At 44.6% G+C, this 25,528-nt stretch overlaps 1 protein-coding gene across 1 annotated transcript in view; it reads left to right on the top strand.

Moving 5' to 3' along the window:
• The window catches only part of BDP1 (BDP1 general transcription factor IIIB subunit), a 1,412,545-nt gene that overhangs the window by 752,996 nt on the left and 634,021 nt on the right, over positions 1-25,528 (top strand). Inside the window, exon 25 of the mRNA XM_086960808.1 lies at positions 20,904-21,109. Coding sequence (XP_086816934.1) covers positions 20,904-21,109 — 206 coding nt within the window. The remainder of the gene's footprint in view (positions 1-20,903; positions 21,110-25,528) is intronic.

Below are 25,528 nucleotides of genomic sequence, written 5' to 3'. Positions count from 1 at the left end.
CCAGACTTTTTGTTTGGGTATGGCTGGGGCATTGCAGACTAATTGCTGCCGCATGGATTTGGCTTTCCTGAAAGACACTAGTGGTCTTTCACCCACTACTCTACCTATGGTTGTGTCATTTCTAACCAACGGCCAATGCCTTCTGAGTATTTTGCGAAGGTTGGCTTGGTGACGATTGAAACTTGTGATTAACCTAGGTGGTTGTCTCTCTGGTGCGGCGGCCCCAGATTCCGGTTCTTTTGGGAATAGTAATTCCTGGCGGGTTTTTGAGTTACATTTTACCTCTGCAGCCTTGCATGTTTTATCAGAGTACCCTCTTTGTTTTAATCTCGAAAAGAGATTTGTCTTGGCTTTTGATAACCCCTCTTTTGTACTGCAATTGCGAGTCATCCTTAGGCATTCTGCATATGGGATGGATTGTTTGAGTGGTGTGGGGTGAAAGCTGTTTGCGTGGAGGATTGTATTGCCCGCAGTGGGCTTGCGATACGTGCGTGTTTGTATTTTATCATCTTCTACAAATAGCTCCACATCCAGAAATTGAATACTCTCCCTGCTGGCATTACACGTAAATTTTAAATTTAGTGAATTTTCATTCAACCGGTCTGTGAAGCTGTTAGCACTTTCCACACTGCCCTCCCACAAAATAAAAATATCGTCAATAAACAGCCTATAAACAATTACATTCTTTCCCATTGTCTCCTGGTGTTGGGTCATCAGTACCCGCTCCTCCCACCAGCCCATATGCAGATTCGCATAGCTGGGGGAGAAGCAAGTGCCCATTGCTGAACCCTGGATTTGTTTATAAAACAGTTTATCAAAAATAAAGGTGTTATTTGTGAGGCACCACTCAGTCATCTCCAGAAGCATTTTGGTATGTTCATACTGGTCAATTGGTCTTTTTTCCCAAAAATGTTTTATGGCATTAAGTCCATCCTTATGCCTAATGCTGGTATACAGCCCTTGGACATCCAATGTCAAGAATACATAGTTCTCTTTCCACCTGACATCATATATCTTTTTCAGGAAATCTCCCGTGTCCTTTATGTATGCCGGTAGTTTCTTGACTTCAGGTTGGAGAAAGTGGTCAATAAACACACTCGTGTTTTCGAAGAGGCTTCCTATTGCTGAGATTATCGGTCTCCCCGGTGGCACTTTTTCGTTCTTGTGTATCTTTGGGATTAAATACAGTTGTGCTGTTACCGGATAATCTGTTTTAAGAAATTCAAATTCATTTTTGCTTAGCAAGCCCTTCCCTCTCCATTTGTACAGTTCGTTGTGATATCTTTCTTGGATACCTACTAAGTGGGTTGGGCTTATTCTTGTATAACACTCTCTGTCTTGCAATTGACCAAGTGCCTCTGTGTTATACATCTCCAATGGCCAGAGCACAATGTTGCCACCTTTGTCGGACCATCTAACTACGATGTCCGGCCTGGCTTTGATTTTTTCCATTAGTGCCTTGTATTTCCTGTTGTGATCCTCATTCTTCTTATATCTCTGCTTGGTGCTCAGAATGGAGAGTTCTTTCAAATCTTTTGTTACATATTCCGCAAAGAGATCCAGACCGTCTTTAGGCATTGCTGGCATAAATATTGATTTAGGTTTAAAGCCTGTTTTCACCGTTTGCCAGATGTTTATATCTGACCTCAGGGCTGCTCCACTGGGTATGATTTCCTCATCTGTACTTTCATTCTCCATTTCCAAGTCAATTAAATTTTGTAGTGTTTCCATATGTTCAACATTAAGTATTTCGGTTATATCATTGCTCAATGATGCATCCGTGGTGCTCGCTTTGCCATTGTAAAAATATTTTTGCAGTTTAAGTTTTCTTACGTAAAGAAATAGATCAATCCTTGTTTGCGTGTAGTCAAAGTTTGTATCACTGCAGTAGGTCAGGCCTAGTGATAAAATTTTCAATTCTTCTTTGGTCAGCTCCATGTTTGATAGATTTATGACTGTGTTATCATTTTCTGTGTTATTTATCGGCGCCTGTTGTATCTGTATTTCTGTTTTTGTTTTTGTTTTTCTTCCTTTTGTACTTGTTGTCCCCCATCTCCTGTCTTTTCTTCTCCCGGACCGTACTTTGAGTATCATGGTTCTATGACATCATTGATGAAATCACTACAACATTTGCAGTGAAATTATTTATGAGAAAACTGTGCATGTCGGGTGTGCGAGTTAGTTACATTAGAACACAAGTTTTATTTAGTTACGATAACTATAACTGGTGAATTTCTGTGGTTTTTCGATTTTAAAACATTACTCTGTTATGGAGCATTTCACCTAACTATAACATTACTTAAACTTTTGTTTTTTTCAGTGGAAAAAAAACCTATTATATATATATATATATGTATATATATATTCCAAAAGTAGTAGTGCTCTCAGATCACAAAACAAACGTGACTCCACTGTTATGTTATGTTATTGGTTTTTATACCGCGCACAGCTGCCCCAGCAAAGGGGCGTCCTGGCGCCAGGAGAGGTAAACACAACATCACAGAACGCAGCAAAGTCAGGAAAAATTAGTTAAAAAGAAAAGTTTTGATGGCACGTCTGAATAGCAGTAAATCCTCCATAGCTCGGATTTCACTGGGAAGAGAGTTCCACAATTTGGCCGCCACTACCCGGAAGGAGCGGCCACCCATCCTGCTCAGCAGAAAGCGTGGAACAACAGACAAATTCTGACCCATCGATCTCAAGGATCGAGATGGAACATATCGGGTCAGTAAATTCATCAAAATAGGTGGGGCCATACCTTTCAAAATTTTAAAAGCTAGGCAGAGCACCTTAAACTCGATCCGACGAGCGACAGGCAGCCAGTGGAGCGATTGCAATGCTATGGACGCCGAGCAACGACGGGGCAATCCTAGCAAATCCAAGGGTGTTTATTCACATAACCCCTTAACTCTTCACCACAATCTCCTCCTCTTAAATGTTGTCCACATAAAGAACGATATTGAGCCAGGGCTCATTTTACTTCTATGCGTTTAATTGTTCAACCAAGCAGCAATTTAACGCCTGACTCGTTTCGTAGCCGTTGCCTCTTGTTCACAGTTCATTCACGTTTACTTCTTAGTGTCTTATTAACATGTGACTCCCCAACACCTTCAAAGTAGGACTACATGGAATAACTTTCTATATGTACTTTCATGGCGGCCATCCTATAGCGTTATTTTTCTGTTACAAGTCATGCACATTTCATTGTGTTATACCTTTGCAAGCTGAAAACATTAGCAATTTCTATAACATTTGTAACTTGTTACATTTGTTTCATTATTTTCAAAAAAATATAATAATTACTTCTCTAGGATTCATACAAATATCGAATGGCATGATTAAATTTAAATCATATTACTGTTGTCTTGCCCCAGTGGGCGTTAAAGCCTTGTAAATTACCTCAACTGTTACTACAGTCTCATGCTCATTAATCATTCCCAATCAATTCTGCCCCAGTGGGCCTTGAATCCAACTCCGTTGTTTCTACTGTCTCTTTCGTACTTCTGATTCTTTCACCAAGACCAGTCCATGTAGTTAATTTCAATGCTCTGTTATTCGGCTTTCTCATACAGGCCTGGATATATTTGCTCTTTTGTTTTCTTTCTTCGCCCCTCATTTTTCTATTTTGCCTACAATCTAAAATAGGTTCAACCATGACCTTATTTTTCCTCTTTTAAAACTAGTGAACTTGTTTTCATAGACTCGCATAAAATTATCAACATACATTCCTTCTGAAGCTGCAGAACTATAAGGATCAGTTCTAATCTACCGTAAGTGCACTGATAATTCTTTGTCTCTGTTTAACCGTGTTGGATTCATCGTTTAATATCTTAGGATCATTTTGGTCTCTAATCTATGCAACGTTTGTGCTCGGTTTCCCCCTCTTTCTAATAAGGGAACCCTGTCCAGTACACAGAACTTTAGCAGACTTGCATCTTTTCCATGTTGTTCCTCAAAAGGCCTAGCTATTGGCTATTGTTTATCTTCTTTTACAATTGTTCTCAAATGTTCTAAAATCCTTTTCCCAGTATTGTGCTCCCAACGTAAAATAATGAACTTGGACAGCTTAAACAATACACACCGAAGTCTGAATTGTATGTGAGGTGTTTCGTGATAATATAAGCTTTTTTTCTCTTAGACAGTTGTACCTGTTTGCAGCTCGCACTGTGTTTACAGGCCTTGCATTCTCCACCACCGTAAAACCCTCATATGTTACTCGTCTTTTGTTTCTCTTGTACCAAATTACTACATAAAACATCTTTCAATGATGCACACCTCCTAAAAGTTACTTGCAGATTCTCACTCAAGTATTTGAAGAAGATCTCATCTGTTTTTAAAACTTGCCAACATTTGTTGAGTCTTTTCTTAACCTTCCAGGCGTGAGTGCTAAATTCAGTTATATATCTGACTCGTTGGTCCTCCTCTTTCTTAACTTTTGGTATTAATAAATCTTCCCTTTTCATCTTTATCGCTCTTTGTAAATGCCTGGTCAATCACTTTTAGAGAGTATCCTCTTTCACTGAAACTTTGTCTCATTTCTACCATTTCATTCTTAAATCCTTTTTCCGAACTACAATTTCTCCTTGCTCTGACTAGTTCTCCATAGGGTATAATTTCAATCAGTATTTCTAGGATGGCATCTGCCAGCATGGAATTAACTGTTCGCCGCAGTTTTCTTGCGGAAAAGCTTACTCTCCAGTTTATTATTACATGCTTTTATCTTAATGTCTAGGAATTAAATGTCATCTGACTTGTGAACTTAGGGTTCAAAATGTTATTGTTCAACATATCCATATACTCCTCAGCTTACTTGCTTGTTCCTTTACAAATACAGAAAATGTCATCGCTATATCTAACCCAGAAGACTACATGGTTTTTAAATAGTCTGATGTTGTTGACTACCTGCTCCTCCCACCAGCCAAGGTAAAGACCAGCAAAACTGAGTGCAAAGCACTTTCCCATCGCAGTACACTGGGTTTGCCTGTATATCACCTAATAGAAAATGAAGAAATTGTTAATTAAACAGATGTGCATCATGTTTAAAATCATGTCAGTGTGCAAAAGGTAAGTTAATGAGCGAGCTCTGAGGAAATGTCTACATTCATTGATTCTCTGCTAACGAAGTATACAAGTATAGAGAGTGTTAGTATCCAAACACATTAACATAAAGTTCGTATCTTACACTATATCATTGATTAGGTGCAGAAACTCCTCTGTGTTGCGTATATAAGAGGGAAGGGACTGTACAAATGGTCTCAAAAGGTAATCTATATATTTGGAGGTATTTTCATACATACTCCCTCTTGAAGAAACTATTGTTCTGCCTGGGGGATTACTCTGATTCCTATGCAATTTAGGCACAGCATATAAAATGCTTGTAATTTAGAAAAATCACAATTTTAATTTTTTTTATTCATCACATTCACTAATTCATCCCTCCATTTATTTAGACATTTCCTATATATCTCATTACGTTTCTCATATTTCAGTTTGTCTGATACTTCGCAATTACTCTTATTATTCAATTGTCTCTTGTCTTCTTTTATGTACATATCGAGTGGCCACACCACCACATCACCTCCTTCATCTGAATCTTTGATAACCACTGATCTATTGTTTTTCAATTCTTTCAAAGCATCTAAATGCTGTTCACTTAGATTCCCTTGAACACATTTTCTTTTTCTGTCTATCTTCTTAAATTTCTCAACCATTCCTCTCTCAAATAAATCAATTGCTTCATTAGTCATCTGTGGTAAAAAGGTTGATTTAGGTTTAAAATAACTTTCACTTGCTTAATTAATTATCACATCATCATTAATCAAATTCAACGTTGGATTACGTATCCAATTGTCATTCCCTTCTAACTCTACCATTGTGTGTAAGATATCTTTGTCCTCTATCGCTAAAATTGAGGGTTTGTCTTTTTTAGGTTGTACCACCACTGTTTTGTTAGCATACCACCATTTATGCTTTAATATTTGTGTAAAATATAACATATCAATCCTACTGTTTGTATAATTAAAGGGGGCTGTAGGGCAGAATGATAAACTCAACGCCAAAACCGAAAGATTTACTTCTGTTAATTTATCCATCACTTGGATGCTGTCGGGCTTCTTGTCTGCACTCCCACGTAGCCGTCCAAATTGCCTTGTCTTTTTGCACCTCTCTTGGTGCCTCCTCTGCCACCTTGTCCTCTACCTACATAATCCTGTGCTCTTTGATTGCCCCAGTTCACCAATCTTCCTTGCGCCATAAGGTCAAATTCTTTAAAAGTAATTGCTTTTACCCCATTTGTTTCTGATTGTTCTGATGCATCGCTCTCGCTGACATGGCTTTCCATTTGGTCTGTTTTTTTTTTTTTTTTTTAAATTTTTGAAAACCTTTATTGTGCATGAATAAAAGAACAAATACGGGCCCACAACCGTCAGGCCGGCCACGATACTTTTGATGCACATGTGCAAGCATTAAGGTTCCTCAGCGGCAGCAGGTGAAATAACAACAATCAATGTACGTTACACTGAGTATAATCACGTCGTCGAGGAGAAGGAGAATTTAAGGTTAATTTTTAAAGTTTTTCAATATAAATATAAATCAGTGAAGAATAAGAATTAAGGAGAACTGAGTCCGTACAGTTACTTCACAACATGGGCAGGCGGCATAATCATTGGAAACAATAATGGAAATTAACACCTCGGGCAGTATGGCGGTACAAAGTAAAACAACAAGATTATCAGCCAGCATTTACGCACCACATACAGCGCCACCCCCTCCCTACTAACCCCTATCGCGGACCCAGAACAGAAACAGGTGAAGAAAGCGCAGAGAAGTATAAAAAAAAGGCCCATAGAAACTAAATGAAGAAAACTAAATCCCTCCCCCCACCCTACACCAATGCGGAGGCTACGGCCTACCCCCCCCCCCCGGCAGAGTGTCTGTCGCCCATTAAAGAACCCGAAATATAGACCAAGAAAAGAAGGAAAGGTAAAGGAAAAGTGGAAAGAAAGGAAAAAGAACCTTAAGACTTGAAATATAGGGAGTGAGAAAAGAATAAACTAATCTACGACTCCCAAAAAATGAATGGAGGTGGGGAGGAGCCCATTCAATATCAGATCTCCCGAACTCACCCAGCCATGTGCACTTTCCACACCGTGTATAGCAACAAATTCGAAAGACATAGAGCCAAAAGAGAGTCAGAATCAGCCACATTTAGATCCCCTGGCCAGCACATAAACCGCCACCCCATCAGCAAGAATAAAGAACAGGACATAGTAATTACAAACTGAAGTGGGGAAAAAGCAGCACATTCAACGCAATCAGCCTAGCAAAATACGGTTCAGTCCGGGTCTCCGCCATCCGATCGAGCAAAACCAACGAGAAACCACCTTCAGCCCTGGCCCGAATGACAAAATCCCTCCAGGCATGGCCATCGCTGCGAGCACTCCCCAGATAGAACAAAGGAGCAAGATGGCCGCTCTAGACAAGGAAGAAGCAGAGGATTAGGAAATGAGAGTCCCCAGTCACCAACAAGTCCAGTATCCAAACTGATGAACTCCCCTTCCATTGCCGGATGACACACACTCCACCATTGCAGGAAAGAGGCTCCGGAGGCAAAGACAACGAGGGGGGTCAGCCGCTGGAAGATCGATAAGCGGAGCAACTGCGAAGGCAGAGTCACAGTTCTCAAAGTGGGGGGAAACTTTGTAACGAAAGCATCATCGAGAAGTAATCTCCCAACATTGTTGCCAGGGACACTGCGCTCCTCTGTCCTCTCATGTTGCAACTTTATATCCGTTCCAGAAGTAGTTAAAGGTAGCAAGGGGTCAGCCAGCCCCGGTCGCATTATGCCAGATGAAGCTCCCTCAATCTTCTCCGTCAGTTCTTGGATGTTTCGCCGCCATGTTGTCCCTAGGTCTGCTAGGGCAACCAGGATGTCTCCATAAGTCAGGTTGCTCCGTGATAGCAGCCGATCCGCACTGTGCGGCGATGCCCCCGGATCCGCCTCTATCTCGGGGACAGTCAGGGCAGCACATATTAGGGATAGGGGAGCAGCCATTTCTCCGTCGCGAAAGGCAGGCGCCAGTACCACCCCTTCAGTGAGTCCACAATAGAGGGAGGGGGGCGGCTTCGTTATCCGGAAAAACAAGCGTCCGAGCCAGCGTGGGAAACGCAGCCCACAGCCAGGGGGTCGCGCAGAACGAAAGTCTCCTCGTCTTTTGTTAATGCGGGTGGTCCACAGCCGAGAGGCGCCCCAAAATGGAGACTGTCCAGTTTGCGAGTAGCGTAGCGGAGGGAAGCGCCGTGTGAAGGGCTCTAGTCGCACAAATACACACTCCTTAGCCAAGGGGAGTCCCACTGCATTGGGAAAGGTCTAATCAGTCCACTTCCGAAATCGCCACGCTCCCTCAGCCAACGGCACCTCCTCAGCTCGCCCTACCGGCTCCGTCTCGTGGTGTCCAGCGGTGGCGATCGGCACAGGTTTCATGGGCAGCTCCGGAGGTCGGCAAACTCCGCGAGTCCTGCACCAAAACAGCCGGCGGAGGTCTCAAAAGAACACAATCGGCATCTGAGCGGTCATATCTCCGTCTCAGCACGGTGTAAGCGAGGGTTAATGTCAGGATATTAATGCAAAGGCAGATGGCTTGCGGAGCCGGGAGCTCACACGTCCGTCCCGTCCGCCATCTTGGCTCCTCCTCTCCATTTGGTCTGTTGACCCCCCCAGTACCCATCCCATTCCCTGTTTGTCCTGAGATGCTCACAGTGGCAGAAGGAGTTGCCTTTGGTGTCTGAATTTATTATTTTCTTCTAGGTGATCGAATTTTGCCCAAACGTTTTTATTTGACCTTTCTCATAGTAAGTTTGATCCCTGTGAAATTGTTGTTTTTTTTTTTGCTTTAATCTCCTCTTCCACTTTTTACAATCTGGTGTTTATTTTTTTCATTTTTATATCAATTTCTGCATTGGTATATTTTACTTTCAAAGTATCTGTCAATTTATCAATCTCTAATGCAAGTCTTACTGTATCCTTTTTTGCATATTTGATCAATAACTTTAGCATTACAATTGCGCAATCGTGATTATTTGTAACTAACTCCTCTGTCAGGATTATTGAAAGTTGGGATGGTAAAGATTATGAGCCCTCTGGAAATTCTTTCACAGTCAACATATCTTTGCAAAGTAGTAGCCACCCACCACTTCGCTTGCTCCTGTTTTGAAGCTTTCCATAACTTATCTCATAGTTGTTTCTTTGTCTGGGTGTCATTTTCGTTACCATTATTCAATTGGTTTTCTTCAGTTATATTTTTTGGAATTTGTGTAAACTGCTTATCAGCTACCTCTCTCATACGCGAGTCTCTGCTTGCTACCACTGTTGCACATTCCTTGCTCATATAACCCTTTACAGTGCTTTCATGCACTAACACGCATTCACCTCAACTGTAGCCAAACCCTTTGGCCAACGTTGGATCCGTCTGCCTTCCTGCCACAAATGTCACGTTAGGGCTAGCCCGGTATGGGGAACTCAGACTTACCGCTTCGATGTTTAAGTCCCATGACGGTCGTCGAAGACTCCGCCTATGTGCCTTGTTTTCTACGCAGCATTTTGATTCCCTCCTTCCGTGCTGTTAGCCCCGAATCCTTTTCACGTTGCAGGGGCCGGCAAGAAAAATCCAATTGATCCGTCACAAATTTAGCTGTTTCTCTTGCCTCTTCCGACAGCAAGCCCTCGGTGGGATGACTACCCCCTTAACTCTTCACCACGGTCTCCTCCTCTTAAATGTTGTCCACATAAAGAAAGAGAATCAGCCAGGGCTCATTTTACTTATGCACGTTTAATTATTGAACAAAGCAGCAATTTAACTCCCGATGTGTTTCGATGCCTTCGCCTTTTGGTCACTGGTCATTTGCGTTTACTTCCTAGTCTCATATAAACATGTGACTCCCCACCACCATCAAAGTAGGACTACATGGACTAACATTCTCTTGCAATTTCATGTCGGCCATCTTATAACGTTATTTTTTCTGTTACAAGTCATACACATTTCATTGTGTTCTACCTTTTCAAGCTGAAAATACAACTCCACAAAACAAACAGGGGTGGCTGGGCCCAATGGGAGAGAGGGTAGGCAGGGCCACGCTTATGTGAAAAAAAGAGCTTTTGCCTATGCCTCCAATTTTTGAATTACACATTGATTGGTTGCGGATAAACCACACTTTATTAGTTTACCCGGACAATAGTTTATGTCTTTGAATCGTTACTTAGTTTACAAAAAAGTTATCTTCGTTTTACATCAACAGACAAAAGATCGCCATCAACTCCATATCTGGCCATATACAGTTCGTGAAACAATTTGTACATATATACAGTGCAAACACTGAATGGTGAACATTTAAAGAAAAAACATTTAGTCATGAATACGTGATCGTGACATGGACAAATAAATCAAAAACATTGTGAGAAAAATACACATTCCACTATAGAAAATCACAATCGTGGGGAGAGAGAGGGACAGTTTTTTTTGAAAATTCTACTCCCAACTCCTGCAACAAATTCAATCGTTATTGTTCAGGAAAAGTGCCCATTTTTTTGCATTAGTAACGTGGACCTTTAGTGTCAAAACAAATGCAAAATGCCGATGCGTTTCGAATCCTGTTGCATTGTTTGCAGGATTCTCATCCGGGTGCGGCATACCTTATACCTTCGACCGATCCGAACCGTCCACAAGTTCCCCCGTTAGGCGCTACTGCCTCAGTGCACGATCGAGTGGACATGATCCATTCCAATTCTTTCTATCCCCTCTTTATTTCAGAGACACAAATAAACCGGCATTGAGATTTTTTTCCTGAATCCGGCACTATAGCCGATGGGCTGAGAATATTGAAGGTAAATTGTTACCCATGCACTCTTCTAGTAAGCAACATTCACCCCAATATAGTACTTATTTAATTCCGCTCTGTTGCAGCCCAAGCCTACCAGGCATAGACGATCCTTCATTCAAGTAGGAGCAACCTTGGGCAACATAATATAAGGTATGCCGCACCCGGATGCGCGTAGTGTTTATTAACACAATTGGCTTGAGGACCCCGTTTGTTAAACAAAATCCCCTTTTCTTTTTCACAAACAGTTCCCATGGACTAGAATCACACCGCCCTGATGAGAATCCTGCAAACAATGCAACAGGATTCGAAACGCGTCGGCATTTTGCATTTGTTTTGACACTAAAGGTCCACGTTACTAATGCAAAAAAATGGGCACTTTTCCTGAACAATAACGATTGAATTTGTTGCAGGAGTTGGGAGTAGAATTTTCAAAAAAAACTGTCCCTCTCTCTCCCCATGATTGTGATTTTCTATAGTGGAATGTGTATTTTTCTCACAATGTTTTTGATTTATTTGTCCATGTCACGATCACGTATTCATGACTAAATGTTTTTTCTTTAAATGTTCACCATTCAGTGTTTGCACTGTATATATGTACAAATTGTTTCACGAACTGTATATGGCCAGATATGGAGTTGATGGCGATCTTTTGTCTGTTGATGTAAAATGAAGATAACTTTTTTGTAAACTAAGTAACAATTCAAAGACATAAACTATTGTCCGGGTAAACTAATAAAGTGTGGTTTATCCGCAACCAATCAATGTGTAATTCAAAAATTGGAGGCATAGGCGTAAATACAACTCCAGCATTCCAACAGCTAGATACCGACACCGCCGTTTCAGTTTCAAGTAAGTTTATTTAATGTGCTTTAACGCGTTCCAACATAATCCCCTGCCTTGCTCACACACTGAGCTCCACTGCTACTGCCCCTTTGTTGGGAATGTCAGTCTCATAAGTCCATAGGCATGAACAATATATTTTTAAAATTCGACACTTGTTATACGACCATCGTTGTTCAAACATATTACCTGTATAAAGATAAAATCACGTATTAAACACATTCCAACACGTGTACATTGCTAATGAAAATATTAAAATCAAAACCAGATAAATTTACCATGCTATCAATCTATCTTCCTCACTAGTTTGTATCTGAATTTATACTTTTTAAAGCCATTTTTTGTATTGTTTATTTTTCGATTAGTTTATCTATTTTTTATTTGCATGCTTATGTATGGACCGTGAAAAATAATACACTGCTACCCTATGGTTAAACCCATTTTTATCTAGTCCTCCCATAATCGTGATTTGCTTAAGTGCAACTGAACTACTATGCCCCTTATTTAACACTCAATTTTGTGTTCTTGGCATTGTACCTCAATTTTTTCTTCTTTCTTATCACCCAATTGCACAAACATATTATGTTTCATGACATCAGTGCTTAGTCTGTGTAATGGTGAAAGATATCAGTGATTTGACCTAAAGAGAGATCTATCTATTTACGCCAGTGGCCTGTTCAAATTGGAATCTGCTAATAACCCTTTAGTAAAATGCAAGTTTTGTAGTGAAAGGCTCATAATTCAAGTGCACTGGTGTTTGGTATTCATCCTAGGCAATACATTTACATAATCCAGTGGCAGTTATTTTATCACTAAAGTGCAAATGAGCTTTGTTACATAAACCCATTATAGTTTTTCTCTAGTCATAGTCTGTTACAATAATAAGCTAGTATAAGGACTCTGGGCTTAAAGTGCAAGTGCATTTGTGCAATACTACTTTAATATCGAAGTGCCAGTGCCTTTCCCACATACTCATGTGAACATAGGGCTCAAAGTTCAAGTGAAATTGTGCAATATGGCTAGATATGAAAGTGCAAGTGCCTTTTTCATATTCTCATGTAAACTTTGGACTCAAAGTGCAAATGCAACTATGCAATATTACTTTAAATACAAAAGTGCAAGTGCCCTGTTTGTGTTCTCCTGCAAATATGGCACACAAATTAAAACTCCTACTGTCTTGCTGCTAGTATTCTTGCATCTACACCAATGGGAGAACATCTCTCTCTGCCTTTCAAATGATAGCATACATTGCCAGCGCTTGCAGTATCTAAAGTGCTAGTGCAATCCAAAATCTATTACTTTGATAGGTGTTCAATCACATTAATTATCTAGAAACTTGATATTAACCCATACTTAAGCATTCATTTTCTCTCTCGATTTCATTTCTAACTGTTTAACTCAGTACAATGCCAAGAAAAGGGACATGATCTTAAAAGAAAAGAAAATGTCTTTTAGTTCTACAAATTTCCTGAAACATTCGTAAAAGTCATACATTTTTCTCATATTTGACTATAGACTGGTCACGTTCATTTGCTTCTTACTCAGAGATGGGCATACATGTCTTCTTCTGAATTCAGACCTCGGGGTGTCTTAGTGTCAAGCATTAGTATGTAGCGTGATTCGAGTTGCCTGAGCTTTATCTCCCGATTTCCCCCTCGTCTATTCTTCGGAACTGAATCTATTGCATAGTAAGAAAGCTTGTTCGAATGACCTCCATGGGCCTCATTAATGTGTCTTGCTAATGGATAAGTTCTATCTTTGTTTTTTACTGCCCTTAGGTGTTGAAGGATCCTAATGTGTACCATGTGGATTGTGCTACCCACATATACCTTAGGGCAGGTGCAATGAAGAATGTACAACACATGGTCACTCCTACAATTGAAGAAACAAGGAATTTTCCAAGGTTTACTCAGCAAGGGTGACTCAGTGTTAACACGCCTTGCATTTCTTGCACTTATTATAACCTGGATTAGCTTTCAACCACCCCTCTGTCTCAATCACCTCCGGGCTATTTACTACTAGCTGTTGCTTCATAGATTGTGCCCTTCTGAAAGATGTAAGGGGCCTGCGAGGGACTAAACTGTTGAGTGTTGAGTCTTCCTTGACTAGATGCCAGTGCCTGTTCGTACAATCTCTCACTGTTGCATGATAGGCATTGTATCCAGTTAGCATTCTAGTCTCTTCCTTCTTAGAGCCAGCCAGTTTATTTTCCGTACTATCCCTAAAGAGAATTGATTCTCTAGGAATATTTATAACTAGATTGCACAATGGTAGTAATATGCATGTCAGAGTTGCTATAGGAAGAAACATTTTTGTTTTGCTAATAACTTTGGCATCCTTTGTGAATCTTCGCAGAACTTGAAAACAAATAAGAGTTCGCCCATCTCAGCTTCTGCTGGCAAGCAGGGGCCAAGAAAAAGGGGGTGGATGGTGTCCCACATTACTTTTCCCCATGCAATTTCGAAAGAGAAAATTAGACCGTAATGCAAAAGTAACAGCTGACTAGAATTGCACCAGATTTGACAGAAAACTACATGTTTTCCCAGAAAGCATGCGGTTTGTGATTTATAATAAATCTGTGCAGCTGTTTTTGAGAAACGAAGGTTTAGAAAATGGTGATATCTATTGCAGCGGGACTCCTTTGTAGGAGGGGGAGTTGGGGGGGAACGGGGGGCACAACATCCAGATTGGTCAGCCCCAGAGCACTGAGAGCCCTAATTGGTGGCTGCAGACCATGATGAGAAATATGGCGGCTGCCGTTACAGGACTCTGAGACCATGGATACAAATGTGAACTGTGGGAATCTGATTGTGGGAGTTTGACAACCATACAATGGAAGTAATGGCAAGTGGGAACTAAAAGATAGCCTAGCATCAGAAACCTTGAGATAGAACCAGTAGTAAGAGACAGTGAATACTAAAGGACACTAGAAACACAAGGGAGGACATTGAGATTTAGGTTAAAATATAGCAGGAAGCTGGTTTAATGGCAAGTGAGCGGTCATTAGAGTAATAAGAGTGATTAAAAAACTGGTCAAAGTCCACATTTGACACGATACAGGCTGACCCAGAGGCGGCAGACGGGAGATCCCAACTCTCCTTATCCACCTAGGGAAGTGGCCATTATATAAGATGCCTTTGTGGGTGGGTGCTTGATGTAAACATTGCACATGATCACTGGGTAATGTTTGTTGGGTAGCTGCATTAAATCCTTTTTAGGTCGAGGGACCGTAGGGCTTGGCCGTAGGCCAAGACCGGAAGTCCGGAGAATTATTGTTACTTAGAGTGGCTGCTTTATCCCGCCTCTCTTTTCGTCTCTCCTCCATTGGCTGGCTTCCTAGACGGAGGCCAGCCATTGGAGGAGAGAGACGTCCCTCCAAAGAAGCCCCGTCTTTTTCGGATTCGGGTCCGTACATTTTGCTGTTCTTTAGCTTCTGACGTCGTACGTCACTCAGGACAGCAAAGCATGCCCCTGAATCCGAAAAATTTCGGAAGCTTGAGGCTGCCATTTCTGCCCGACCGCCAGACGCGACAGACCCTCCGTTGTCCCGATGCTGTATTTTCTGACCATTAGTATGTCATCCAGCCTCGGTTTCCTTCCTTCCGCCTTTCCTCTCTCAGCCTCCTCCTCTCCCTGCGCTCTTTCCTCCACCAGACCCACATCCCTTCCTCCCGCTTATGCCCACCCAGACCAGTCCTGCAGCTCTGTGCCTCTCCAGGCACGAGAGACCCTTTAGCACAGCCCATGACCCGTGCGGGTCAAGGCGCTACTTGTGCAGTGGCTCCGTGAACTGGCTCTTCAGCCGTGTCTTTTTCCTGCCCCCCGCTGGAAGTGGAGTCCGGGGAGCAAGCACTGTTCAGTCCGGTCACTTGCATGCAGCGGTCTAACTGGGGTTTCGAATAGTTTTGCAATACTCATTTGTTTCCACTCGGAACAAAATAGACGCTGCGAGATACGCAATTGATTCTTGCAGCACTGGGATCAGAGCGCCGTGCCCTCCTCAGTCCCGCTCTCGACCCTCCCCCCACTTCCCTCCGCCTGCAGCTGTACATCAGCATAATGCCCGCAATCTGTCTCTGATCGAAGCCATGCAACATATGGAAGATTCAAAATCTCGCCTGCCCACTCGGAACAAAATAGGCGCTGCGAGATACGCGATTGATTCTTGCAGCACTGGGATCAGAGCGCCGTGCCCTCCTCAGTCCCGCTCTCGACCCCCACCCCCCTCCGCCCGCAGCTCTACATCAACATAATGCCCGCAGTCTGTCTCTGTTCTAAGCCATATATTCCCCATTATGCTTGGGAAGCAATTTGAAAATCAGTGAATAACTGTATGGTCTGCAGGCACTTCAGCAGTTATGCTTTGCATGCAACATATGAAAGATTCAAAATCTCGCCTGCCCACTCGGAACAAAATAAACGCTGCGAGATAATCAATTGATTCCTCCCCGTAGCCCATTCACCTTTGCAAACGTCGACACAAAAGGGATATTCAAGTACTTGCCGCCTTTCCTCTCGCTCATATTAAAAAAAACGACCTCCCACAGAATCAGAGGTTAAGCGCTGTGCCGGGATAAGACATTCTGTTTGGCTAATGAGGTGAGAGTGATGTTATGTTTGTACTGTAAGGTTCTGCTTTTAAATCCCACTACTATTACCTGTGGTGAATGCTGAAATAAAATCTTGTTAATGTATGGAAGTACAGTTCTCTGGTTTTTGAGCACTAATTACAGGTTAAAGAAGTTAACGGTGAGGTAATAGGAAAGGCAAATCTCCCTGTTGAATGATATATTGGGTGCACATATTTTGCAAATAAAGGCATTTTCCAATTGGCCTAATCCAAAAAAGTCATTCTTTTCACAATTTGTGTTGCGTGTCTAACTGAGTTTGAACTGACAAAGGCGTACATGTGCAATACTGGCTCTAGAAGGCATTCCAATGACTGTGATGGGCGCGAAGACAGGCACAGTGCTGATTCACTGGGTGTGTGCCTGCTTCTTCTCTCGTCTTTCCAATGACTTCTGTCTACCTCAGAGCCTATCACAAGGGCATAGGGATTGAGATCTTGGCCTCAGTGGCATTGAGATTATCACATAATATAACATCACAGAAAGTGACACCACTCACACTTTAACACAGTGACTTTACAGAAAGTAAAATCCTATGCCCCTGTGACTGTGAAAGGAAATGGGCAGCCATCAAAGGATTGGTGCTAATTCTCAACCTGATTAGACATTACCCTAAAATATCATGGCACAACGTGAAGTGAGACAGTTAAAGCTCTTATAAATACAGATAACTCTTCTTCTAAATACATGACTCAATGGCTCATGACATTTATTTACTGGGAAACGGGATTTTATTTTATTGACAATGTTTCAATCAAACTTAGCCCCAGGTTGCTTGTGAATTTTATTAATGAATCATTCCAAACCCTACTTAGTTATCACTGGAAGAGGGAACCCAGTGTCTTCGGATGAATAACTTCCAACAGTTCTTTCCAATTGTTCATCCGGTATCATAACCAACCGCTACACAGCCAAACTGCACCTCCTTGTTCTCCTTACCCAGCTCCACATCCTTTTCTGTTCACAGGACCAGAACTTTCTGAGGCTCAGGCAGGTCAGAGCGCCTCTAGCCTTGTGCTTGCTCAGGCTGGCCAGCTCCCCTCATGGTCCATTACACACCTGGCTGTGCTTGCTCCCCTGCACCCTGGCTGTGCTTGCTTCCCTGCCCCCTGGCTGTGCTTGCTTCCCTGCCCCCTGGCTGTGCTTGCTACCCTGCCCCCTGACTGTGCTTGCTTCCCTGCCCCCTGGCTGTGCTTGCTTCCCTGCCCCCTGGCTGTGCTTGCTTCCCTGCCCCCTGGCTGTGCTTGCTTCCCTGCCCCCTGGCTGTGCTTGCTTCCCTGCCCCCTGGTTGTGCTTGCTTCCCTGCATCCTCGCTGTGCTTGCTTCCCTGCCCCCTGGCTGTGCTTGCTCCCCTGGCTGTGTTTGCTTCCCTGCCCCCTGGCTGTGCTTGCTTCCCTGCCCCCTGGCTGTGCTTGCTTCCCTGCCCCCTGGCTGTGCTTGCTTCCCTGCCCCTGGCTGTGCTTGCTCCCCTGCCCCCTGGCTGTGTGTGTGTGTGTGTGTGTGTGGGGGGGGGGGCTCTGTGTGTGTGTGTGGGTGGGGCTCTGTGTGTTGGTGGGGCTCTGTGTGTGTGGGTGGCTCTGTATGTGTGTATGGGTGGCTTTGTGTGTGTGGCTCTGTGTGGGTGTGGCTCTGTGTGGGTGTAAATGCAATAGGTCATGCATTTGCGAGCGATTAACCTATTGGCATTGTAAATGACAATGCCATTTATTTAACGATTAAGGTATTGGCAATGTAAATGACAATGCCATTTATTTAAGATGTAAAAAAAAAAAGGTCATGCGCAATGCCAATAGCTCTACCTTTAATAATGCAGAGACCATTGCATTGTAAATGCTTGTTGAAACTGCAGTAAGAGTTTGACTTTAATAGGTTGCAGTTCTACCAACCAATCCAACTGTAGCATAGCCCTGAGGCGGAGGGGTTTAACTCCCTAAAGGGGTCCACTGAGTAAAGGGAAGAATCCATGCATCTACAAAGCTGTAGTATTTAATGCACTAGATCTATTTGCTACACTTAGGAGGAAATGGGAAGCCTGGGTTGGGTTACTGGATGGTTGTGATTTGCAAGAGGTCAAATTGGCTCTATGGACAATTCTTATTTCGCCTAATCTGAAAGAGACTATTAGTTATAGATTCCTTACCTTAGAATTACCCCCAGGCATCCGACTGGATCCGGAGAAACTTTTTCTTAGCAGTACCCCTGCATGTAGGTAGGTGGCATCGGTCGACTCCGCGTCTGTCGTCGTTGTCATGCGGTGTCTACTTAGACGCCACCCCTGCGCGCTGACGTCAGTTCTGACACGCCTTTCCACACCAGTAGCACAGAGTCATGCAAGGCACAGATCACTGTTGCAAAAAGGTAGAGCCCAGCAAGGGATTCCCTATCCCAAGATTTCATTTCGCAGAACGGGGAGGATGGGTGGGGCGGTAAGGAATCTACAACTAATATGTCTCTTACAGATTGTTACCCAAGGTAAGTAACTTGTTCATCTGAAAGAGACTATTAGTTAAAGATTCCTTACCTTAGAATAGATACACCAGCAATACCAATCCCGAAGGTGGATCTGCGAACTAAGTTCACAGCAGGAAGTCCTAGAGAACAGAACTGCCGAAAGACCTGTCTCTCCGGACTTGGCTGTCCAGAGAGTAATGCTTTGTAAACGTGGGTAAAGATACCCATGTGGCTGCCTGACAAATATATGTCTCTTACAGATACATCGTTGCTGAAGGTAGGTAACTTGTTCATTCTGTCTGATTTGACTTACATTTTATACTTTGTCTACTTCACCCCATAGAGGTTGTGGCACTTTGGTCATATCAGGTCCCCCAAATGTTTTCAATGTAGTATGGAGGAAGACTTCTTTCACTTGGGGGTAACAGGTGCTATCTCAATAAAAGACCCGGGTGTTTGTTACTGTCAGAAGTGTTAGTCAGACCAGTCAGTCCTTTACCCTTACTGGCCTTTCTGGGATTACTGGAAAACCTGTGTGTGTGCCTGTGGGTGTGTGTGCCTGTGGGTGTGTGTGCCTGTGGGTGTGTGTAATTGGGGGGATGGGCAGTTAACTGGGAGTCTGGGTCCGGTAGGAACTGTGTTGGCAAAAGAACATATTGCAAGATTTGGAACATCGTACTCAGCACCTCCCTTTGATAACTGCAACATGGTGATGGATGGAATGCTTGAAATAATCTCAGCCACTGGCAATCACTCGGGCCGCATCCCAATCCATCGTTTTTCACCCACCGTGCCACCTCAGTTTGGACTGAGGTGACATGGTGTGAAAAATAATAATGGATTGGAATGCGGCCATAGTAATTACCAGTGGCTGAGATTAATTCAAGCATTCCACCCATCACTTTTTTGTGTACTTTAGTGTCGCCCTAGGTGGGAAGGGTATGTCCAGACCTGGGTTCCCCTGCACACTAGGTCACTGGAACCAAGCTGTACCCGGCTGATGACCCTATAACTAGTGCGAAACCAGTCCTGGGTTGCTTGTGTTCCAGTTCAAGGAGTAGCAGGCTTGTTCATTCGGGCTGGACTGTTCTGATTGGAGCAGGTTCAAGACTGATTTGCATGTAGCTTGGTCCAAACTGAGATGACCTGGTGTGTAAAATAAGAATCAATTGGGATGGGACCCTGAGAAATTGCTACTGGCTGAGATTAACTCAAGCATTCCAACTATCACTTTTTTGTTTACTTTAGTGTCCCCCTTTGATTACTGGCTTGGGGCTATGGACCACAGTGCCAAATTTAAAGAAAACATTTACTTTGCATGGGACTGCCCCCACAAGCATTAATAGATATTGGGCAAATGGTGCACGCATTATCGCATGCTCTGAGTAAAATGTACAGGGAAGGGACAATTGTATTGAGACAGATTATTATGTGAGCTGTGTTCTTAGTTTGTCAGTTGTAAGCAAAATAAAATCAATGGAAATTTGGTCAGTAAATAAAATGGATGTTGAAAATTAAGCATGTTTGGCATGTCAAAGGGCAGATCAATGAGGAGAATAGAAAACTAAGAATTGGGACGACAAGAAGACCTTTGCCAGCAGGGAAGGATTCGGAGCAAGTGAGACTAGTTCTGAAGCAAGTTGGTGCCCGGGATATCTATAAGACAGAGCCCTGGAGTGAATTTAAACTGAACATTGGTAGACTCATTAGCTAAAGGGCTGCAGTAAAGGTAAGCAGAGCAATGAGAAACAGGAAGGAGAGCTACAGTGTGGACACTGGATTGTATTGGAGCTGGGATATGAGGAAAACTACAAATATGGAACAAGCTATAACTTCTAAAGCAGAGAATTAAATGACGGGGACTGTGGGGAAAATATCCCACAGTAGATTTGGAATGTAGAGAAAATAGATGAAAGATTAATATAGACAATGACCTATCATTTGAAAAATGTAAATTTCTTACCCACATTCTTGAAAAAATGAAAGTGACTGACATGTTGTCCAGCATGATATGAAACTTATTCTACTCTTAATTTTCTGCATAGGCTTGTTTGCTAACATTTTATGGTGATCTAATTGAGGAATGCTTGTGTTTTTTTTTTTTCACAGAGTGTAGCGGAGGCTGATGGAAAGACCGATTCAGCTACTAGTTTGTCACAGGGAGAGGCTGTTGATTCCTTTAAAGCAATTATACCTGTTACACATAATCTTTCTGCTGGAGTTAATTTTCCAGACATATCCAGCCTTCCAGCAGAAAAAGAAGATAAGATGATTCCTGCAGCTGTTCATGACAGACTTAGTGATGAAGAAATGAGGCAAGTCAACAATTAGAAAAATATCTGTTTTAAGAAAAGAACTTTAATGAATAATAGTATGAATTATATATCTGAAAGAGACACGTTAGTGATAGATTCCTTACCTTAGAGTATCCCCAGGCGTCAGACTGGATCTGGAAATTTTTGCATAGCAGTACCCTTGCGCGTCGGTAGGCGTCGTCTGTGGCTCCGGGTCTGTCGTGGGCACCGTGATGATGTCGTCGGAGTACTTAGACGCCGCCTCCGCGTGCTGACGTCAGTTCTTTTTTCCACACCAGCAAGTGCAGATCTGGAAAAAGCAGTACTTTAGTCACTTTTTGACTAGTTTTTTTTAATCTCTTTTGATCATATTTCTCGAGTCTTGCGACTCCGGACGGTGCCTAGGGATGCCTGGTTTCAAGCCCTGTGAAGATTGCGCCCGACTGATGTCGGTTACGGATCCTCACCGTCAGTGTCTCCACTGTCTCGGCGTCAACCACGACGACAAGGCCTGCCTCGACTGCCTGGCCCTTACTTCGAAAGCTAGGCGGGAGCGGTCCCGCAAGCAACTCGAACTCCGGCAGTCAGCTCCGCGCCGAGAGAGGTCCCGGTCCCGCAGGAGGTCGAGGGACAGGTCGCAGGGCCGAAGCCATCACAGCTCAGAGAGCCGGCATCGCTCCTCCGGGTCGAAGTCGTCGTCAGGTAAGAAACACAAGAAGCCGAAGAGACATCATCGCTCTTCCGACTTCCCCCGACGCTTGCGCAACGCGGCCGGGGGTTCGGGTGACAATGCCCACGCGGCTCCGCCGGAGTCACGGGCGTCGCGGCATGCTCCACACCCTCCGGTCCCTGGGCCGGACGCGACGCCGGGGGAGATCGAGCAATTCCTCATGGCCATGAGGATCCTCTCTTCCCCGACGGGTTCCACGGCGCCTTCTGGCCCAGCGGACCCGTCTGGGGCCCCTAGAGGGTCGGGGGCTTCGGTCTGACGCCGTCGTGTGCTTCGGCCCCGATGCCGGCGGCGCCTTCGGGCCCTGGCGCCACAGGACCTCACTGGATCCACTTCGGGATCCGGGTCGTCGCCGGTTGACCTAACGACCTCACCGGCTCCGGTCCCACAGGTGTCACCTCCGGCGCCGTCCCCGGGCGACGCCGTCCCCGATGCCTCCCTCGCTCCGGTTCCGGCGTCGGAACGGCGCCGCTGGGCGCCGCTTGGGGAGTTTGGCTTCTCTGAACCGGCCTCATCGTTTGACAACCCTGACTATCAGGGGATGGGTGAAGAGGAGTATTGGGAGGGGTCTGAGGACCCTCTGACCCGAGAGTGTCAGTCTCAAGAGGACTGGACAAGTGGACTTGGGGATACCAGTGGACACATCACCAGACACTGGCTTTGTCTCGCCTCCTACCGTGGCTACGGAGGAGGGGGCAACCTACAGTGTGATGTTGATGAGGGCAGCCAAGGCCGTGGGCCTTGAGCTCCCCGTCGCGGCCGTGAGGATTAACCTCCTCACTGAGGTCCTTAAACCGCAGTCAAGCTCGGCCGAGCCTCAGCTGCCCTTTTATGAGGCCTTGACCGACGTTCTTTTGGGCACTTGGTCCAGGCCACCTACGGGTTTGCCCGTAGATAGGAACGTGGCCAGACGCCACCGCCCGGCCCCAGGCGACCCATGTTTCCTGTCCACCCACCCCACCCGAGAGCCTGGTCATCCAGGCATCAAATTCCCAGACCGCATTCCCGTGGGCTCCGCCAGACAGGGAATCTAAGAGGTATGAGAATTATGGTAAGAAGATATTCTCCTCCCTTAGTTTGGGACTGCGGTCTTCCAACACCGCATGCCTCTTGGGCCGCTACACCCACTCTATGTGGGATACGGTTGCGGAAGTGCTGCCAGAGTGTCCGTTGGAGGTACGAGCCAAACTCAGCCAAGCCCTTGTGGAAGGCCAGAATGCAGCAAAATATTCTATCCGGTGTGGGCTGGATACCACCGACTCACTAGGTAGAGCGATGGCAACGACGGTGGCGATTCATCGCCACGCCTGGTTGAGGTCCGCCAACTTTTCGGCCGATATCCAGAACACTGATGGACATGCCGTTTGATGGCCGTCGCCTTTTTGGCGACAAGGCAGACCATGCGCTTGAGCGCTTTAAGGACTCTAGGGCTACGGCCAAGTCCTTGGGCCTCTCGGCCCAAGCCAGCAAACGGGTGCCTTTCGCTCCTTTCGTGGCCAAGGAAGGGGCGCCCCCACACGTACTGCCAGCCACGCACCGCAGACTAACATCCAGTGCTGTGGCGGCCGTGGAAATCGCCGTGGAGGCGGTCGGGGACAACGGCGAGGCCAGTCCACACCCTCCCCCACAGCATCAACCTCACAACCCTCCTAGTCAGTGCTTTTCGGCCCATGTGACGCCAGTGGGGGGCAGGGTTCGCCATCACATCTCTCACTGGCGCACTGTCACGTCGGACAGGTGGGTTCTGCAAATCGTCCGAAGGGGCTACTCCCTCCCCTTCGAGACGACCCCTCCAGCCATGCCACCGCAACACCACCGCGTATCGGGGGATCATTTGCGGCTTCTGCAGGAGGAAGTTTCGGCCCTCTTGGCCAAGAGGGCCATTGAGCGCGTTCCTGGGCCAGAAGTAGGACGTAGTTCCTACTCCCACTACTTTCTGGTACCTAAAAAGGGTTGGTGCAGGGGCCTCCCCACAAGTTCTCAAAAAGAAGAGACCTACTGTCCATGGAAAACGGAGAAGTGCTACACCCAGAGCCTCAACCTCTCAGCCTGGCTCCTGAGGACTTAGAGTTCACCCATCTAAAACTACCAGAGAGCACCCTGAGAGTGCTGCGAGAGGCAAGAAGGCCCAGCACACGCAAATGCTATGGGGCAAAATGGCAAAGATTCACTCAATGGTGTCACAAGAAAAAACTACACAGAAAAATGACAAGGGAATCTACGGTGCTGAGGTACCTCACGCACCTAATAAAGGCTAAACTAAGCTCATCTTCACTAAGGGTACACCTGGCAGCGATTGTGTCATACACAAGAGGAGAAACAGGGAGAAGCTTCTTCACATCTCAGGTCGTGAAAAGATTCTTGGAAGGGGCTAAAAGAATAGCGCCACCGAAAAGAATGCCACCACCGGCTTGGAACCTGAATGTAGTACTGACAGAACTCATAAAAAGCACCTTTCGAACCGATCCACAAAGCATCACTGCAAATGCTGACTATGAAAACTGCCTTTCTGGTAGCAATCACATCGCTACGGAGAGTGAGCGAACTGCAGGCTCTAACACTACAGGAACCCTACATTCAGATACACTGTGACAGGGTCATAATGAGAACGGACCCACACTTCATGCCGAAGGTGGTGTCAAGGTTTCACATGAATCAAAGTATTCAGATCCCTAGCTTCTTCGAAAACCCCACTACAAGCGCTGAGAGAGCACTCCACACTCTAGACGCAAGAAGGGTAGTGATGCACTACATAGAAAGGACGAAAGGACATAGCAAGACAAAACAGTTCTTCGTATCCTTTGCAAACAGTTACATGGGTAAACCAGTGACAAAAAACACCATAGTTCGATGGATCGCACAGACTATTCAATTCTGCCACAAGCAAGCGGGCCAGGAGCTAACAGGAGGGGCACAGGCCCACTCAACCAGGAAGAAAGGAGCAACATTTGCCTTTCTGGCCAACACACCAATTTAGGACATATGCCTGGCGGCAACGTGGGCTTCAGTGCACACGTTCACTAAGCACTATTGCGTGGATGTTCAAATGAACAAGGAAGCACAAGCAGGACAAAAGGTGCTTCAACATATTTTCAACAACCAACGCTCATCTTCCACCCAGCCGCCACAAAAGTAACAAAAACCGCTACAAAATCTATGCACAGCATAGTGAATCCAGAAAGATTCACACTGCAAAACGAATAGTTTCTTACCTGTCGGTGTAGTTTTGCAGCTTGAAGATCTTTCTGGATTCACTAGCGAACCCACCCGCCTCCGCCAGAAAGATGAGGCTGGAAAAGAAGGTGGAAATGCATAAAAAAAGGAAAGAAAGTAAAAAAAAAACTAAAAAAAGGAGGATTAACATACATAGCCATGGATTCACTACAAGCAGAAAAGAAAAAGAGACAGAAAAAAGAATCCGAAGATGGCGCCCAAGGGTGGTAGCTTCCGCCGGAAGCATGCCGACGTCACCGAAGGTACACCAGAAGGTGGGACGTCGACGCCCACCTGGGCTACAAAAAAAAAAGAGAAAAAAGACTACAATTCCGGACCCAACCACCAGATTGCGGAATATGCACAGCATAGTGAATCCAGAAAGATCTTCAAGCTGCAAAACTACACCGACAGGTAAGAAACTATTAGTTATCATGACAAACGTTTTTTTAACGTTCACTTGTAAATCCAGACTGCCCATAAAAGCTGTGTATCTA

The sequence above is a fragment of the Lissotriton vulgaris genome, chromosome 3_1 (genome assembly GCF_964263255.1).
Source record: "Lissotriton vulgaris chromosome 3_1, aLisVul1.2, whole genome shotgun sequence".
Lineage (NCBI taxonomy): Eukaryota > Metazoa > Chordata > Amphibia > Caudata > Salamandridae > Lissotriton > Lissotriton vulgaris.
Note: the sequence above shows the minus strand (reverse complement) of the source record. Positions and strands in the feature narration are given on the sequence as shown.